Genomic DNA, 21,250 nt, shown 5'->3' with positions numbered 1-21,250 from the left:
GAAAAATGTACAAAATTTTGTTAAAAAAAGTAAATAAATAAATAAACAAGAAATTATACAACTGAGATGGGATATATCTATAGAGGAAAGACAATAAATAAAGCACATTATCAAAAGACAAAAACAATAGCAATCTACTAATTTAATTACTAGTTATAATACAGTGTTAAAAAAGTAATATATAAATAGCAATAAAAAATTAATTAAATCTAAATATGTTTTGCTGAATTAAAAATTTAAAAATATTCATAACATAAATGTGGGAAATGTGAGTTTTTTTAATCAATGTGAATTTTGAAACAAGTGTGTAAATAGATGCGTTAATTTTTTATGTTCACAAAAGTACGTGAATTAATTAAATATAAAAAAAATTTACATTGATTAGAATTATAGTAAGGAATGAAATTTTAAATTTGTAAATAGTATATTTTTATTACATTCAAAATGAGATCATTTTGAAAGCGTAACATTTCAGATAAAAAAAAAAAAAAAACATAAATGAATACTGGGTGTCCCATAAGTTATTACACTTATTTTCATGTACTCAGTGCAGTCATAAAAAAAAAATTAACAAAGCAAAGACTGTTACTAGTCCTCACTAATTCTGCATTCAAAATTTATCTCCCACTATTCACTTATGCTTGAAATTTTTATTTTGTGGAATACTATTTATTACCATCTAAATAAGACTCTTTACATTAGGCTTCAGTTATCTTCAAAGTGTAAGTTCGGTTTAATAGCATAGACAGTATTTATTACTTTCATTCCCAGAAAAAGAACATAAGGTAAGATCAGGTGATGCAGGAGCTCTTCCACAGCTTCTCTTCTATCGATTATTTAACTAGGTAAAACTGCACTGATAGAATCTGAATGTATATTGTAGGAGCACAGATGAGGCATCTTGTACAAAAATTTCATTAATTAAAAAAAAAAATCAGAAGTTTGTAAACCCCTAAAATTATATAATTATTTAACATGTCTAAGTAATTAAAATCATTTTAACATCAAAAAAGCAGGGGACCCATTACCTCCAAAGATATACAGGCCTTCTCACACATATAAAACATGTTTAAGTTAAGTTTCCACCACAATGGTGAAATTGCTTATGTACCAGTAAATACAGTTGTAGAAATTTATATAAAAATAAATAATTTCTTCCTCATAATTAGTTCTCTAGAAGAGATTAAGCTTCTTTGTATGATTAAGAAATATCATAGTCAGCTGTATCTATAAAAATCATGTCCAGTTAAATCATGAATCGATTGTAGGGAACAATTTTTTTACTTTACATTATCGGAGAATGAAATAAACAGAAATCTATAATTCATAGATGAACTCCTAATTGATAAACTATATGACTACATAAACATAATTTCTTTATTTTCTTTCATATCAGTTTTTGATAGGGTGTAGTACTTCCAAAATGATCTTGCCAAAGTTTTTATTTTATGAGGAAATCTGTAGATCGTGGGACAGTATTAGACAGACCATGATGACCTCTTGGTCCATCTATATCTGTCATTTTTTTTCTCCAACATCATTTACACCATGCTCATAATAGATACTGATTATCCTAAAACCAAAGCTTGATTTAAATTAAGCTTGGTTAGAAAATTAAATTAACTTTAAACAAAACCTGAACACCTGAGGCAACATGGTGCAGTTTACTAATATTCAGTAGTAACATGTTTTTTCTTAATATTAAAAAAAAAAATGTAGCCTAAAGGATATTTTAACATTATTTTTTGGTGTAGTCATTTAACAAAATATTAACTTTTTCCAATGAGCAGTTATTATTTTCTTAATCTTAGATTTGAAAAAACGTAAAAAAATTCTTTCTCATAATTTATAATCTAATCTTTAAATGCCAACTTGCATTTAATCTGCATCATTATGACTGACAGTTTACATTCAATAGCACCAGTAAATGAATATAGTGAAAATTTCATAGGTTTTTGTAGAAATTCAGTAAAATAAGGTCATGCCACTAGGTGCTACCATTGTCAAAGTTTAGTTTGTCCTTTTAATATACAACGAAAATATCTCTTCAAAAATAATGCATTGCCAACTTAATTTCAAAATATGACATGATTATTACTGCCAACATTACAAACTAAAATTACTGTATTATTAAATAATACATAATTAAAATACCTAAAGCATTGCATTGAGTGTAATGACAGTATAGGACACCAAGTATATAAAGTTAGAAAATAGTGTGTAAATGTATATTTTATATTAAAATTTTATAAAATATGGATATTATTAACTATAGAACTGAACTCAACCCGCATATAAATATGTATTCATAAATATATGTAAAATGTGACCTACTTTATATAAATAAATAAATATATATATACATATATATATATATATATATATATATATATATATTAGTGTATGTATAAAATGTATTTACAACATTTTTTTAAATTAAAAAAAAAAATCAAAAAAAGCATATTACTAACTAAACAATTAACATTTTAAAAAAGAAATACAAAAATAATATATTATTCATACATAAACTATTTTAACTATTGACATAACACATTATAAAAATCTTAAAGTCACTAAAAATATTACCAGCATCTAAAGTATATATTTAATTTGTTATTTAGAAGTGAATAAAAACAACTGCAAAAAAATTGTTTTATTTTAAACCAAATTAAATAAAATATACTATTATCTACACTACCCACAGATTATGTATAACAAAATTACAGCCCTACAGGCGATATAAATCATCAGTTTTACCTCATCACTGATGATTAAACTTGGGCGTCGACCTCGCCCATCATCTGGTGGAATCAATGAGCCTCTTCGACTAGACTGACCAGATCCAGGGACTAAAGAGCTCTTTCTGCTATCAGTCGGAGTCTTTTCTCTAATGACTTCAATCTTGGGTGCTTCAGGAGCTTTAATTTCTGGAACTTTGGCCTGATAACAGTACAGGATCAAATTCACAGGTCAAGAGCTGTTTCTTAATAAAATTAATTACAATCAATCAAATTTTGATAAATATTTTAATAAAATTATTATTAATATATTTTTACCTTAATTAGTCAAACAGAAAAAGATTCTTCATACTCTGAAAAATATCTGAGTATAAAGTAAATCTCCTTTAAAAAAATTATAACGTTCTCTAGCTTTCTAGTCATAAAAACATTTAAACAGATAAATAAAATATCACAAGGCAAAAGTAAATAACAAATATCATGCAAATTCACCAAAATATATGCACAAGAATACAAAAATAAAGAACTACTTGGTAAAACAATAATTTACAGAACTGTATTCTAATGTCATTTTAATAACTGACCTTTATTATTATTACAAACAATATGCAATTTGCATATGCAAGTGAAACAACTTTGCTACAGTAATTACAACATAAGTTATTTAAATGCAATGAAAAAAATTACATATCAAACCAATATATGTTACAAAATTAATTATTTTTCTTGGATATAGAACAGAAAATACTTTAAGTTTATATATTTAAAAAAAAAATACCTGTATTGTTCTCTTCAGATACCTTCAGGATATTAATTAGAAACTTTATAGTAAAAAATAACAGATTTTATTACAAATATCTTTTTAAAAATAAATTTTAAATAATTACACATACAACCAGGAAACACACACATACACACACACACACACACACACACACACACACACACACACACACACACACACACACACACACACACACACACACACACGCACACACACATATATATATATATATGCTATATATGCTCTATGTAAAATAAAATAAATTATTTTATGTTGTACATACGTGTTGCCTCTGAAAACATATTAATCATTAAAAAATAATAAGGCTGTATGCATAAGGTAATCATATAAGGTATCTCCTTGCATTCATTATTTGGGTATTAAATATATAGGATACCACCTGTGATTACTAAAAATGAAACTTGAATGAACATAATTGAACAATGTTTAATTTAAAAAAAATAATAAACAGGCTCAAGAAAATGAGATTTATGTTTTAACCTACTTTATTAATGATAAAAAACATATTTAAAAAAAAAGAAACATCATACATACCGTATTCCTAGTGCAGCAAAAATTAATAAGAAATGAAATATCACTTGTACTACAGAATTGGATTTAAAGAAATATACATATATACATTTTTTTTTTTAATTTCTATTTAAAGTTATAAAATAATAAATAGATAACGATCAAAAATTCTTTTAAGAATATATTTCATTTATATTAATAATATTTATTAGAAAAACCATTCAGTTAATAAATATATGGCATACAGTTCCTTTTTAATAATGTATATCGTAAAAAATGTATCCAGTAATAATCAAATAAAATAGTAATAATAAAACAAATAAGTATATAAATAAAAAAATAAATAAGTTATAAAAAAAAAATCATTAAATAATAATTTTCAATTTTCTAATTTAAACCATAAGCTAATGCAACATTAACAACTGCATAGCATTTACTACAGGCCCAATTACAAATAAAACTATACAAAATAACATTAAACTATGCAGACAATGACAGTGAGCAAAGCCACGAGATCTAAGCTATTAATACAGTGATTCCCAAAACATATCTTTTTTTTAATAAATGATAGTTATATGTTAATGACTGTCACTTATAATTTTGTTTAACTAAACCTAAATAAGTAAAAATTAAACTTTTAATTTGTGTTCTTGTTATAAAATATATTTTTATAGTATGAAGGTAGTTCTTTAGGCCTTAATTAATTTTTCTAAGGCAAACTTCACTTTCTTTAGAGAATATAACTAAATGAACTCTCCCCTTATATTCAATTTAAAAATATAACAATAGGAGATAACCCTTAAATATATATCTAAAACCATAACAAAATATACTTTCTTTACTAAATAGTTACTGGGCAAGGGATTCTTCAGCTTTATTTACCAGAAGTAACAAACTTACAAAATAGGTGAAAGACTATTTTTATTGCAGATATCAGTAAAGAGCTGTGGACTATTAAAATAATTTAGGAAGAGATAAAATTTTATCCCCCTACTACTTAAATTTCATTCTCTCACTCATACACACACATACACACACACACACACACACACACACACACACACACACACACACACACACACACACACACACACACACACACACACACACACACACACACACACACACATACACACACACACACACACACACACACACACACACACATACACACACACACACACACATGCACAGAGAGAGAGAGAGAGAGAGAGAGAGAGAGAGAGAGAGAGAGAGAGAGAGAGAGAGAGAGAGAGAGAGAGAGAGAGAGAGAGAGAGAGAGAGAGAGAGAGAGAGAGAGAGAGAGAGAGGGAGAGGGGTTGTTTAGCTTGTTAAAATTTCAATTAAAGAAGTATATATAAAAAATAATAAAGGACTACAAAGGAGGTAAACTTTTAATTTTAAATAACAGAGGACAAAGAAATTTTGATTTCATCACACACTTTCTACAACTGTAAAAAAATATTATGACATGCTTTCAACAGAACATTAAATGGTTAATCTCAGTGGCTGTGGTGCCCTTGATTTCACAACACACAATTAAGGAACTACTTGTTTAAAAGAAGACAAAAAATGAGTTTTTAGCTTAATCATTGTTTTACTTTTTCAGTAATATCATCCCTCATAAAGAATCCAGTTAGTCAAGAAAAGACAGTAGCTAGCTCAAAAATAGATTACTGCAGAAATAGAATGATGCAATATACTTAAATGAAAAATACTTAGGAATCACTGCAGTAAAAATAAAGGTAAGAAATAAATACTACTCAATACTAACAATTTACAAAAAAATATGTAAATTTTCACATAAAATGCATACTTTCCTGCCATAAAAATAGAATAACTTTAATTCCAGTATAACAAAAAAAAACTAAATACTTACAAAAACCAAATAAAAAAATTGATAATGAAGTTTTGTTAAAATAACTTCTAAACTGTTTAATTGTTTTATTATCAAGATCATTTAAAAACAAATATTCTTTTAAAGAAAATAGATAACCCAAATATAAGTATCCAAATAATATTAAAAATTACAACAGCCATATTTAAAATCCATAGGTGCAGAAGGAAGTAATATGACTAGAACTATCACCAACACATTTTAAATTCATTTGGCTTTAATAAAATCATTATATTTCTATATAACATATCATCCATAACATGATATGTTACTGATCCTGACTGATCTAACAATTTAATATTCAAATTTTCTAATTAAAAATTACAAGTGTATAGCAATCTACTCCTTATGAACGATTCTGCACTTATATATTTTTATATCTACATAAATTATAGATAAATTTTAATGGCAGGAAATTAAGCAGTACACACATTGTTTTTTTATATCAATAAATAAGCAGTTCTCAAATATTTTAATCTAATAACTAACTTTGAATGTACCAGTTATCTATATAATAAGACAGAAAAGAATTTTGAAATGATAAATTTTCAAAAGTTTTTGTTTATTTTTTTATCAGTTTCATTATATGGCAAAAATGAAAACAAATTAAAAATATGTACTTTTTCATTTACTCTATTACTAGTCTACAAACATAACTCACAAAAATAAATCCTTAAAATCCAAAATTTTTCAAATGCATTAAGTACTGTTACCCGCAGCACAAAGTGCTTTTCCATGGAATACCTGACTCATCAGCTCTTGTAATAACAAAAACAATTAACATATTAAAATATAGACAAGCTTTATTTATCAATAATGAAACATTCAAAATTTTTGCTTTAAATCATGGCGATTAAAGAGCAAGATCTAATAATCACGCAGATATTCAAATACATTTGTTATAAAATTTTTAAAAGTTAATTATGGTGGCACACATACGGACATGTCATCACTGATAATGAAGTAATATCTTTTTCTTTATTATATCTGATGATTTGAATTAACTTTAATTTATGTATACAGATTATCCTATTAAGAAGCTCGCATACTTCAAGAATATATTGTACAGATAAAAATAAATATAAAAGTTTAATGTGGAATCAAATAAGTTTTCAATAAAAACAGAATTTCGCTTTTTTATTTGAAAAAAACTTTTGTTTTTCATTGTTAAAAATCTGTTAAACAAAGGTTTATTTATTTAAAAAGAGTGTACTTTTATACTGTTATTTATTCAATTTTATGAAAATAGAAATGTAAAATAGTAATTCAGATAACTTTTATTTAAAGTCCTCACTTCAAATTACAAGTACAATTAAAGAAGCAAATTTGTTTACCTATACGTTACATGGAAAAATATGTAATATTTCTTTTAAATATTTGCAGTACAAATCTGGTAACCATAATTACAAAAAAGCATTTTCAGATCCATATGTTTATGATATATTTTCTTTATTTTAACTTATAGATTATATTTCTGAAATACATCTTCCTCATAGGATGTACTATGTTCGTATTTGAGAACCACTTTTATTCGAGATCATTAAATGTTCCTATAGTCAACAATTAAGACATTTAACTATACCACAGTCAACATCCACAGCCTGATATAAATTTAAATAAAATAAGAATTACTAATGGATAATTAAAAAAACTATACAATAAGTTTTAAAAAATTTAATAAATTTATAAATAAATAATATCATAATCTCATACCTAAAGAATATAATCACTTCTAGATGAAAAAAAATTTTGCATAAAAAAATTAAGTATTTCCAGTGATACCATTAGCTAAGCAAATATAATTACTTGCTACTTGCTTGTGTCTAATGTATAAGGTACTAAAAATACATAATTTAAAATAAATTACCTTCATTTTTAAAATAATATATTATTTTTCTATTAGTACTATATGATTTCAACAAGTATTAATATTTAAATCATTACAATTTTTTTATAAATGTTAATTGAACTTAACAAATGCTTTTAATAGAATTTTTTAAAAAATCATCAAAATTTATGAATATATAAATGTTTTTTTTTTTTTTAGATTTAAATGAGTATATTTTACTGTGGATATCGGCTAAATCTATAGCAGCACAATGGACGGACGAAGCCAGCAGCAGACATGAACATTTAATAACAACAAAAAAGAAAAGAAAAATACAGCAGCAGCAAAAATGGCGTCAAATTTTCACCGTCGGGACAACAGGATCATACCTTCCCTATACTTTGTAATTCATCGACCGTATCTTGGTCCTCATCATGTTCTTGCTCATTCTGCTTTTCTCCTTCATCCTCATCTTCAGAACTACTTGGAATAAACGCCATTGGATCATAACGTCTGATCTACTTAAACCAACCCAAGTCTCTTGTTATAAAATTTCATGCACACTCACATTTATTATATATGACATAAATGAATTCAGGGACATTAGTTTATTTATTATTTTGTTTTTTATTGGTCCCTGTATGAATATATTAATGTGTTTAAAAATTAGAACTGTGCAAAATATAAATGTAAAAACAAAAAAAGGTATACGTGAACGTTATTTTTAACACTATTATTTAAATTAAACAATTTAATTAAACAAACAATCCCATGCATAAAACAAAATTCTCAGTTATTTTTACAATTTATAAAAAAAAATATTAATTAACACTGAAATTTAAATTAAATTAATTAAAGAAATGACATAAACATGAAAGTAATATTAAAAAAAGTTGCAGAATGACATGTATAGTAATACAAGGTGTTAATTTTTTAAGTATATATTCATTTTGAAATTATCATTGATTATGGCTGCAAAAGACGATATAGATCAAAATATGTTTATTTGTTTCATTTAGTTAGCTGTCTGCCACTATGTTCTAGTAAAATAAATTCTATATGTCCAGTTTACAACTTGTCGTTTCAGTTTTTATGAATATAAAAACAACAATTCACAGGCAACTTTGTGAGATTTCTGGGTCAAACTTTATGTATGACAGTAAACTTCGGCAATGGAGTCGAATGTATACAGTAGAGAATATCAATTATCTATAACAAGGAGTGTAGCGGTATGCAAATACTTATGGCAGATTATTTGGTAGAAAAAGTGAACTGAAAACTTAAGGAAATTATCGCTTTACAATATCTGAATGGTTTTTGGATTTTCAGAAGTTTTAAAACTAAATAATCTATGATGTTGAAACAAAATTTAGAACCATAAAAAGTGCCTGTGGTATGCATCATCACCCTCAAAAAAAAAAAAATTCAGCAAGACTTTCAGTTAGAAAAAAATATGGTCACTGTTTTTTTTTTTGTTTTTTTTTTTGAGAGGGGTGTAATTGCATTCTCATTTATTAATCTGTTTGACTGGTGAAAGAATATTACTGTAGATTCATACCGTGAAACGTGAGGAAACATAGGCATGCCTTTGAATCAATATACATAACTTTCTTTCTGTTGGGAGAGGGCTATTGAAGAATTACACTTTACTTCACATGATTCCAATCAATCTAAAATTTGGAAAATATTTTTTAGATTTAATAAACAGTTTTTACATTTGACAGTATTTTGCAATATCTAACTAAACCGACTTAAAAAACACACCTTGTATAATTCTTTGTCAAACAAACACATATATCATGAATATAAATGATAAAATTTTGGCCCACAAATGAAATAATTATTATGATAATGTAAACAATTTTTTTCTGAATAAGTTCAGTTATTCTTAAGTTCAAATTCTTGCTTAGAAAAAATATACCTATATATGTCTATATGAACATACAGGAAGATATATTTTAAGATGCATTTTTCAACCATATTAAATTGGTAATTTATTAACCATAAACTTCAAATATAATGCTTGATACAGAACACAGTCCATCTACCCTAGTTTCTTAAGCAAGCCACATATGCTCATTTATATCAAAAGTTAAAAAGGATGTGATAATGTATAGTTAAGAACAAAAATTGAGTGTCATGATTGAACAAATATTGAGTGACTGATATGTATTACACAGTTTTTTGTTTACTCTGACTAATAGACATAGATGTCTAATTGCAAAACGTATCTTTGGCTATTTTAATGCATCTTAGATGTAAAACATATCTTTAGAGAAATAACTAGCTAATTAACAGGAACTCTTAATTAACTAATTATTTCTCTGGATTATTGAACAGAATAGAATTTCTTTTTAATTCTAGTTTCTTGTGCACTTTTATGAATATTTATTCAGTTGTGTTAAATGAAACTACTAAGATTAATTTCCTGTTATGAAAATTTGAATCTTCGCCTAAATCACACTCTATAAGAAAAATAGGGACTTGATGTCATTATGCAACATTTAATGTATATAAGAAAAAAATATTTTTATTTTGATTCATTGCTCACCAAAACTGAATCTTAACTATACAAGATGCCCCATCTCTCATTTTGAAGTGCAGGTTTTTATTAATAACTGTTTTTTGCTTCAGTTTAAACTAAAACTGTTCTAAAATAATAGGACAAATATCTTTTATGAAAAGATCATACTACTTTACTGTTATGATAAAAGATTCAATAATCAAAAAATAACTTAATTAATAGCATGATTTAAGTTATTTTTCAACCAAACTATTAACTATTAGGTAGTAGATGAGTTTGTAGCTTACTTTAGAAATGGAATAAAAGGGAAAAACAGCTTTATTATAATTTTTAAATATTAAAAACAACATAAAGAACAGAAATTGGAGATAAACATTACAAACACAAAATATTACGGTTTATATACTTGAAAATTAATGAACTTTAAGAAAAAATGTATTATTATACTAATATTGAACTGTTGTAATGAATAAAAAAAAAAAATCTTAAATAAATGATAAAAGAATAGATTATCATTAGTTGCTAAGAATTAACTTAAATTACTAGTACGTATATACTAGTATGAACTATATATATATATATATAAAACAATAAATATTGTGTTTCATAGTTAAAATCTACATTTTATTTAAAGTAATAAAATTAATAAGCTTTTTTTACATAATGTCAAATCAGTTTAATGTCTCGATTATTCAATAAGTAAATGCATAAACCGATATGAAAAGGAAACAAATTAACGGAGATGTTTGAAAAGATGATACCGACGATTATGAAATTTTTCAATAAATAGTCAAATATAATCACCAAACAACAAATGTGAGGAATTTAATAGCTGGCTGTTTTTATCAATTAATGAACTTTCTAAACCAACCCTCTTTTAAATTTATGAACTAAACCTAAGCAAACCTAACAAACTAACCTTCCTGTTACTTTCTTATAAATTTCAATGATATTATTTTTTAGTCGATTCATGACTAACACTATACAACATATAAACTTAACAAATAAACCAATGATACTCATTATTGAAAAATTCTGATGCAATCAGAGAAATAATAAAGTTATTAAAAAATATGCAACTAAATATAACAAAAAGAAACACTGAAGATGCTCATCAAGAAGTACAAAAATACCAGAGTAATATATTATTAGTCAAAATAAAGATAAGTAATTACGATGGGCCAACTCTTACAACTTAAAATTATGAAAATAATTACAAATGCATTCAGAAGAGAGTAGCAAACCGATTTAACTACATACCAATCATTAAAGCATATAACCGATGTAATTAATGACAATCAAATACTGCAATATGTTCATCGAATAAAAGAAAAAAGTACCATATATGGAGTTATTAGCTCAGTACTCCCATCCCGTACTGATTAGGATTTTTATAACACCAGATAGTAGCATTAAAATGACTTTTAACAACATTGGGCATATATATTAACATAACACATAGATTCTGAGACAGTGAATCCCTTTTTATTAAAAATGATGGCCTATTAAATGCTACAAACTATGTGAAAAGGAAAATTATAAATACAATACTAAAATGAAAGAAAATAAATATTTTACCAGTAAATGACAGAAATTAATTGAATCATTACATATAAAATTTAATATAAAAGTAAGTAATTTTATAACAAAAATAAATCAGGTTCATAGATGATATTTGTTTATTATAATTTTTTTTTTTTACTTATTGAATAATTTTTCATGTATGAGTATAGTCAAGATAAATAATAAGTATAATTTTTAATTACTTTTTCTTATTTCAAAATCAAAATAAGCAATGATTATGATAATATTACAATATTACTGAACTACTTTATTTTACACATATATATTTAAAAAAAAGAAGACAATTAATGTGTAGCGATACTAAAATGAATACATATTGTTAAATGCGTAGAATGAAAAAAAAGCAAATTAAATAAAATACTATTGAAATGGAAATACTTAATGAACAACATGGAAAAATAAAATTAACTCAAGAAATAATATTTTGAAGAGGTAAAAAGCAATAAACTAATGAAAAAAAAAACAATATTAACTATGTGATTACAGTTTACATATACTAAGTGATAGAAATTAATACATATTTACAAAATGTATTAATGCTTTGTTAGCTTATTGACAGAAATATTCAACTAATTAACTCAATGATAATGAAGAAACATTTTTGTAAAACATGAAATGTTCACTGTTATTGCTTTACTGTGTTATACTGTGATGAAAGTGTAATGAAAATAATTAAATAAATAAAAAATAAAAACCAAGCATAATATTTTTTTGCAAACCCCCAGTGAATGTTGTATTGTATTTTTTTTTGTAAATGTATACCTTTGGTGTGGGAGGCTTTTTTTCTTTAACTTCAGGTCTCAAATCATTCTTGATCTAAAAATCAATATATGTTTACTGTATTATTTTGTATAAAATAAGAACCAAACAAATAAATATGTTGATTATAAGAAGTCATGTAAAAAATAATTAAAAATTTTGTTATAGTGTAACAGTTGAACTTCCAAATAACAAAATTTTAAGTGAAATGATTGTCCAAAATGTTAAATTTCTCTGTGTAACATAAAATTATAGAAATAAAAAGCAATTTATTTCTTTCACATAATGAGTCACATTTGCTTAAAATGAACTTAACAAAAATTATGTGCTTAAATCATATAATAATGGCCATACTATACCATTTTTATGAAGGATATTTGCTATGTATATAACTAACTATTTTATGATATTTATGTCTTTTATTATTTGTGATAATTTCATGCTGATTATGAACTTCTAGAAAAGAGATCCTACTTTATGGTAACTGTTCTTATATCTTGTCTGTGCCTGATATTCAGTATTTTTAATACAAAATATTACTATACATATATGATTTTGTTAAAGATATTATTATCTATTTATTGGGAAAATATTTGCATTTAGTGGCAACTAGAACAGTCAAGATAAGGTAAAAAATAATTATTAAAAATATTAGTTTAGTGTTACCTTAAAAAAAAAAAATTAAGTAGGTTTATTCATATTAGTCCTTTTGTACTTTATGCCTAAAACAGCATTTTCTACTAAATTTTTCAAAATTAATTTACTTCATAAATATTTATGAAAAAAATATGTTAAACTGAGCCAAGTTACCAGGTTCAAAACTTTGGAAAATAATCATCTCTAACAAAATCTGGATACTAATTGTTAACGCTGATACTAAACCTAGTTTGTTATGCGGAAGTTCTGACTGTACTTCAAATAAAAATATACTGACTTTTTCAATTACTTAAATTTAATAAATATTTTCATAAGATTATGAAATCAATAAAATCTATTTAGTTAACTGTTATACATAAATAAAATGCATTAAAATAATTCTCACTAATAGCAATATATAAAAGAAAATGGCCTAAATACACACACACACACACACACACACACACACACACGCGCGCGCGCGCGCGCACGCACACACACACACACACACACACACACATATATATATATATATATATATATATATATTGTCTTTATATTTCCTATTTTTTTTAAACATAAATACTAAAATATATTTTGTATTACAAATATTCTGCTTTATAACACAAGACTTACATTTCATGAAAGATTTTTTTATACCATAATTGTTAACTAAATTATATACAGCAAAACGTCAGTCAACTAAGACTTCATCAATAGGGTCTGAATTAATCAATATACTGTTGTAAATATTTTCCAGTTAATCATCTGATTAAAACTGACAAAAAAGAAATCAAATGTCATATTAATTAGTATTAAAACACATTCAATGCAAAATTGATTTATAATTTTGTTAAATTTAAATATTTATACGTATTTACATACCATTTTTTTAAAAGGTTTCTTACATATGGACAGAGATTCTACTCTACACATTATCTGCAAAAACTAATACTTTAAGAAATTCTTCTCTATATTTCAAACAAACTTTAGATAATATTATAACAACAACCTTCAAAATTTTATACTTAAAAATTCATGTTACTCACTTTTATGACATCTAGCAATACTAGCTACATAAAAAATAACACTGCTCTGTTAAGTAAACAAAGCTTAATGATGGAAGTTTTTTCAGTTATAGGCTCTGAATCATAATTTTTTAATGATTTTAGTAATTCAAGTCATGTTATTTACTTTCAAATCCAGATTAAATCATGTTTATTAAATGCAAAAAAAAATGGAACAAAAACTGTTTTAGAAACATTTGGAGGAAAAAAATGGTATATATAACAAATAATCTTTCAGAATTAATGATTTGACAAAATTCAATAGTTAACACTATTACACAATTCTTCCATTGTATCCAAAATGTAGAATAACATTTTACATATTAAAAAAATGTAAGTTGCTGTGCTATAAAGAAAAATATTTTGATGTTATATAGTATTTTTACTTGACTATATAAAATTATTTAATTCACAATATCCGACCTAAATTATTAATAATCAGTATTAATATTAACAAATGAACGATATAAATAGAGTAATCGATCAGAAGAGAGATGTCTCAACCAGATGGTCCTTTAACCATCTTCGATTTAAATGTCTATTTATAACTAAAATTTTAAAAAATAATAAAAGATAGTTAAATTAATTCATAATACTAGTATTTAATATGTAAAAAAGAAAAAAAAAGAATTGGAAAATGGAGTATATAATGATCAAATGTAATTTTTTCATTTTTCTTTCCTTTTCACATTAAACATTGCTGCAATGGTACTCTAAGCATTTTTTAATTTTTTCATGCAAACAACACTTGATTCACAAGACTTTGAAGACGGTCTACAGACCAAAAGATGTTCTTATTTATTAATTGGTTCATTTATTAATACTGATAAAAAGATTTTTTGAGTGCAGAGCAATAACTGCACAAGAATTAACCACAGTACAAATATACAGTACATTTTAAACTTTGACAACAGACTTTTCCAAATTATTTCAATCCTTTACTATTATATTAATTTTTAGGTAGAATATATATATTATAATTAACATATAATATGTTAATTATAATAATATATAATGTAATAAAGTATAAGTATATTATAATGTAATAATAGTTATTAAAATGTAATTTTAATACTAAAATATTGTATAAGTATAAGTATATTGTATAAGTATATTATAATGTAATAATAGTTATTAAAATGTAATTTTAATACTAAATGAAATATAAACTATCGAAATAAAGGAAATAGGTAGTTAAACTTACCATATTAATTCCAAGAATTGATTTTGGTGGGATCTTGCATCTTCAGTTAATGTTACATACTGTTAATATAATGTAATTAGAAAATTTAATTACTACTGAATCCTGCATCTTCAGTTATTGTTATATTAAATATTTTTAATATTATATATGTTTATAATGTAATTATAGAATTTAATAATAACTGAAGATAAGGGACCCCACAAAATTTGATTCTCGGGAGTAGTATGGTAAGTTTAACATATCTAATTACTGTGTTTTGGTGGTTTATATTTCATTTAGTATTAAATTGTATTAGCACAGTGGTCAATGCGTTAATGAATTATTTGAATTTTCAAAAAAGTATATATATATACTTTAAGATCAGTTATATATCAGTTAAGATAATAGATGATTGTTAATAGTAATAATGATTATTATTATTATTATTATTATTATTATTAATGGTTTTTGATATATATCAATCAACAACCATCTATGATCTTAACTGATTAATTTTAAAAACCACTCCAAATATATAAACTGGAAAATAAATCTAAATCTACAAACTTAAGAGCTTTGGCTCTTGTATAAAAAAAGGAAAAATCCATTAAGAAACCAATGTAGTGTAAAAAACGATAATTATTTTAATTATACTTTTACTATATACTTGATGTGTAACATTATGCATATACATAATAAGTAAAAACCACATGAAATCTAATACTTTAAAACTTTATGTAAGAAAGAGCTCCATGTACCAGGAAGCAACGCACAGTTGCCAGAACTTTGGAACTCTCATACTGTACCAATTTACACCTTATAATAATTTAATAACTCATTATCATTTTTAAAAACTTATAAAAATAACTACTAATCTACAAAACAAAATACAAAATATCTGTATACTTTTATAAATGCAAAGAATCAATAAAAATTAAACAGTAATTTTAATTATCATGAATTTATATGATTAAAAGTACAAAAAAAAATGTACAAAGGTCGGAGAAAGAGTTTTTTTTCACATAAATATAAAGGGGTTATTAGTAAAATTTTGTAAATATTAAACCATTACCCTTTTAAATCTATCAACTCATATGTAGCACAGTCTAAATACCAAATATTCTGAAGTATTGCACTTGTACTGTACTATATTATCCATAAAACTTCTTAATTATTTAGAATAAAAGATCGAACTTAAAATTTGTTACTCTCTTACGTCAATTTAAACATACAAATCCTACCGCACTGTGTAGCTATAATTCTAGAATATAATAATTAAAATTATTATAGAAAACTATTGTACTGATATTTTCACAGGATAAATGAATATAGAAAGAAAATTATTTCCGATCATTATAGTGGTATGAATGAAATTTTGTCAGCTGATATCTCAAATTACTTTCTTCAACACATTGCCATAACCTGATGTATCTATATAAGTTATATGACAAAGAAATAAAAATTATTTATATTATTCAATATAATACTACTAATTCAAATTAAAGAATAATGATTACAGATTAAACATACATATTTAAATAATAACAGTAATAATAAGATCAATTTTTTAAAGTTGAGAATTAAAGCACATAACCAAGGATTTTATACATTCATTCCTATCTAATCTCAGCAATATTTTTCAAATGATAAAACTCAAGTCTTAATAGTGACTGATACTAACATCACATTGTAGAAGATTTTTCACGCTGTAAAATTCTATAAATTCAGACTTTTTGATTACTGCAAGCGATTTTAATAAAACAGAACTTTATAAAGCATAAAATTCAATATAGAAAGTACAAAACTAGATCTTATCTGTGTCCTTCTATAATCGAATGGTTTCTTTATTTTTGGAGTGAGTCAGGAATTAAATCATATTTTATTAATTTTTGAAGTAGCATCTTTCTATATTGTAGGATTGTAGGAAAATTAAGAGATTAAAGTATTTCCATTTTTTAAAAAATAACATTATTTAAATTATTTTATTAGATAAAAAAATTTTTGTAATAACAGAAATTATAATTAAATTTTAATCTCATCTATAGCATATCTATACCAAAAACACTGATTATTTGATATAACCAATAACTTTTATCATGAATACTCAATGGTTTAAAGACAAGGATACAAATGAGTAACTACATTAAAATTTAACAAGTCTTTCAAAATAAATATAAAAGTATACATTTCTTTAATGCTTATCTATGGAATATAAATCATATAAACCTTTCCTAAAGTATCCAAATGAATTATATTTTTATCTCAGTTATAAAAGATAATCTATTAATTTTAATTCATATTCTGGATCAGAGTAATTCAAAAAAGGAAAATATAAGAATATTGAATTATCACAAACGGTTAAAAATTAATAATATTCAGGCAAATGTAAATTTTGAATGATGGTGACATACAAATAACTTTAAAATATACATACGCGTATATACAAAATAATAATTAACTTTTCTTTTTAGCATCTATGGTTAAAAGAGATTTGTAATAAATCATATATCTGTGTATAATTTTAAAAATAACTTACCGTCCATCAGGTACTGAAAACACAGAAATTTAATACAGAAAAAAATTATAAACAATTAATAAAATAAATCAGTAATTACCTCATCTTGTGTTCTCTCTGGTGATTCAAAGTGAACATTTGGTGCTGTTTCTCTAACACTTTCCTACATAAATACATACATACAAACATGTAAAAAAAACAACAAATATGTACATTCAAACACAAAGAATATTTCAAGAAGTATTTAATATGTTAGTACGTAAATATATATACAAATAGATTTTTTATCAACATACATAAGTATCGATGTATGTAAACATAAAAGTAACAATATATTTACAATAGTAAACATTCATCTAGTATAGTTCAGTTATTACAGATGGTAAAACCAGATTAATCAAAATCATGAATTTTATTTATTAATTATTTTTAAACATATTAGAAGCAAATCTAATAATTAATAATAAATGAAAGATAAATGTGTATATTTATTCCAAATAGAATTATATACTTTTGTCAGTTCCTTCTGGAATTTGTGAGACCTTTCTGCATTACAACTCTACCCTAATGTGACTTTTTCAAATTGTAATACCAACCTCCCTCCCACCAATACTTGGGCAATTCACTTCTACTTCTCTTTTCCTGTTGACACAATGTATTACATTAATAGAATTTAAGAGACTCAAGTAAATTAGACAAGCTAAACTGAACATGTTGGAGTTAAAGAAGTTTCTCTTCAATGACAGTGGTTGCTGTATGTTTCCATTCATTAATAACATTATGTCTGATGGAGGTAATGTTCTTGATGTACTCTCCTGCTACTCTTAGTTCACAAGGAAATTTTAGCATATTATTAACTTATACTAGGTTTTTAATGCTGTCCGGATCAAAGTAACAGAAAAAAAATACTGTTGGTGTTCTTTCTAAAAAAATATTTTCTTTATATTACTTGATAATTACAATACAACAGTATCTTCTTTGGTAAAATCTTTGGGTAAAGGAGTCTTTCAATTAGTTTTTCATGGAGAATGTTCAAAAATAGAACTTTTTTTTAATAAGAACCCTCTTAACTGAAACAGTCAAAGTTAATGTGGTTTTACCATCACAAAATTAATGTTATTTATATTTAATAATTAAAAAAAATACTGTTACTTTCTTAAATGTTATTTTCTCCTTTAAGTTGTACGTTCACAACATTAATTTAATTGTATTTTTGAATACAATAATTCACCATGCCATATGTAAACACTTTATGTGTACCAGTGTATTGTTTTATAATATCTATACAGAAAGCAATTAATTTAGTTTAAAAAAAAGTTGTTTTGTACTGTATTCTATTTATGATACTAAAAAAAAATTATACATTTTAAATTTCCTAATAAATATATATTTTATTAGAAATAAAAAAAAAATTTATTTTACTGTAAATAGATAATGTTTTTTTTTATATTACTATGTCAGCATATGATTATTAACTTCTTTGATGTTAATGATTGGCTAAATAAGCCCATATTTAACAGTATCCTTTAATCATTAGGACAACATAATTAACATCATTTGTTGTAACACCTTTCAGCAATTCTACTACAAAGTAGAAACATAATTATATATTATAAAAAAAAAACGAATATGTGTTTAGAAAATAGGCATAAAGGGGCTAAGAATGTCAAATTGATAATACATGATTTGATTTACAGTTCATAGTTAAAACTTTATTAAAAAAGATGTATTGTGTCCTAGTAAATATAACAGGAATTATATTATAACATATTTATTATCCTTCTAGAACTTATACTAATGATTATGAAACTGTTCTGAATAAATTTTTGATGCATATTTTAATGTATGTATTGTTAATACTTCTAGACAAAAATACATACAAAAACTCAAAATATGTGGTAATATAAACACATTTATAAATGAATTTATGAAAAATCTAGTATAAATTTGTATATGAATTTAAATGATGAATGAGTAAAATTGAGAAAAATTAACATATTAAAAGTATTGTAATTTTTTTCAATCTAAAAATATAACTTACAGTATAAAAACATGCTTCTAAAAAACAGTCATTAAAGAGATTTGGTAATTCTTCAAAGTTTCTTATGCCACATCAAATCTTTTCCTATTTTAAATAAATGAGGGTAAATCCAATAAGTAAAGGCTATTTAGTCATTCCTTCTTCCCAATTTAAAGAGTTCATTTGTCTTTTTAATCTATTTTCTTAGTGTTCCAAGAGTCACATGTTTTAATACATACTTTCTAAACATCATGTGTCATTAAAATGAAATCCTGCTAAATGTGAAGTATGGAGTATTATTCAATTCTTGAATGCTCAGAACGAGAGACCAGTCAACTTATCATAATGGACAAGTTTTCATGATAAGGATTCATCAGGATGCTCATCACTTATGACAGAAGACTTGAAATATGCAGTTAATATCAAAATGTTTAAAAAAAGACAACTGTAATTGAGTTGTACATTTTTCCCCAAATGTTCTTCATTCTTTGCTACATAAAACTGTATAGAAATATCTGGGTTACAACAAAATTTGTACAAAAGAGGTTCCACAACGACTGACTGACTGTCGACCAGTTGGTTAAATGGTGGATGACTACGAGAAGATTTTAAAATCAAAAACAGAATTAATTAATGCTTAAATATAAGTGATGGTTATATTACGAAATAGAGAACATGTTGCACTTAAAAAAACTAAATAATAATGTTTTAATCTTTTGACACTAAATGGTCTTTACTTTTTGGATTATCTTTATAAGTTATCTAATTTTGCCTCGATCGAATAAAAGTCAACATTTTACATTTTTCACGGTTTCCCTTCATACTTCCAGGCAAATGATGTAGCAGTTCTTACTCATTATCCAGGTAATAGCACATCTACCATTCCTAACATGATGTATATAATGTAAAATTATATAAAAATGTGATATCTATTTATTGAAAAACTAGTCTAACCAAATTTATTAAAAAAATGTTATAAAAAAAAATCACAATCATAATTAAAAAATATTAAAAAAAATTATAAAAATATGTTATATAAAAGACACCATATTCTTAATTATTTCTATGAAACAATAATTTGAAACTCATTTGCTTTAAATAAACGTTTCTTCAAGTTTAAAACAGAAAATAATCAGATGTGGCATGTTATTTGGATGAATTATCAAGCATTAATTTGTACAGAT

The 21,250-nt window shown here is 24.5% G+C and overlaps 1 protein-coding gene across 50 annotated transcripts in view; it reads right to left on the bottom strand.

The window, feature by feature from the left end:
- The window catches only part of bt (projectin protein bent), a 432,362-nt gene that overhangs the window by 202,143 nt on the left and 208,969 nt on the right, over positions 1 to 21,250 (bottom strand). For 48 of the 50 annotated variants that reach the window (XM_075363582.1, XM_075363597.1, XM_075363590.1 and 45 more), the window contains 4 exons: positions 18,147 to 18,209; positions 12,649 to 12,702; positions 8,168 to 8,296; positions 2,758 to 2,940 (listed from right to left, as the gene is read on the bottom strand). In XM_075363582.1, the coding sequence (XP_075219697.1) occupies positions 2,758 to 2,940; positions 8,168 to 8,296; positions 12,649 to 12,702; positions 18,147 to 18,209 (429 nt within the window). The remainder of the gene's footprint in view (positions 1 to 2,757; positions 2,941 to 8,167; positions 8,297 to 12,648; positions 12,703 to 18,146; positions 18,210 to 21,250) is intronic. The other 2 variants (XM_075363615.1, XM_075363595.1) reach the window with 2 other exon arrangements.

This window comes from Lycorma delicatula, chromosome 4 (genome assembly GCF_047948215.1).
Source record: "Lycorma delicatula isolate Av1 chromosome 4, ASM4794821v1, whole genome shotgun sequence".
NCBI lineage: Eukaryota > Metazoa > Arthropoda > Insecta > Hemiptera > Fulgoridae > Lycorma > Lycorma delicatula.
This window is presented reverse-complemented; position numbering and strand designations above follow the sequence as displayed.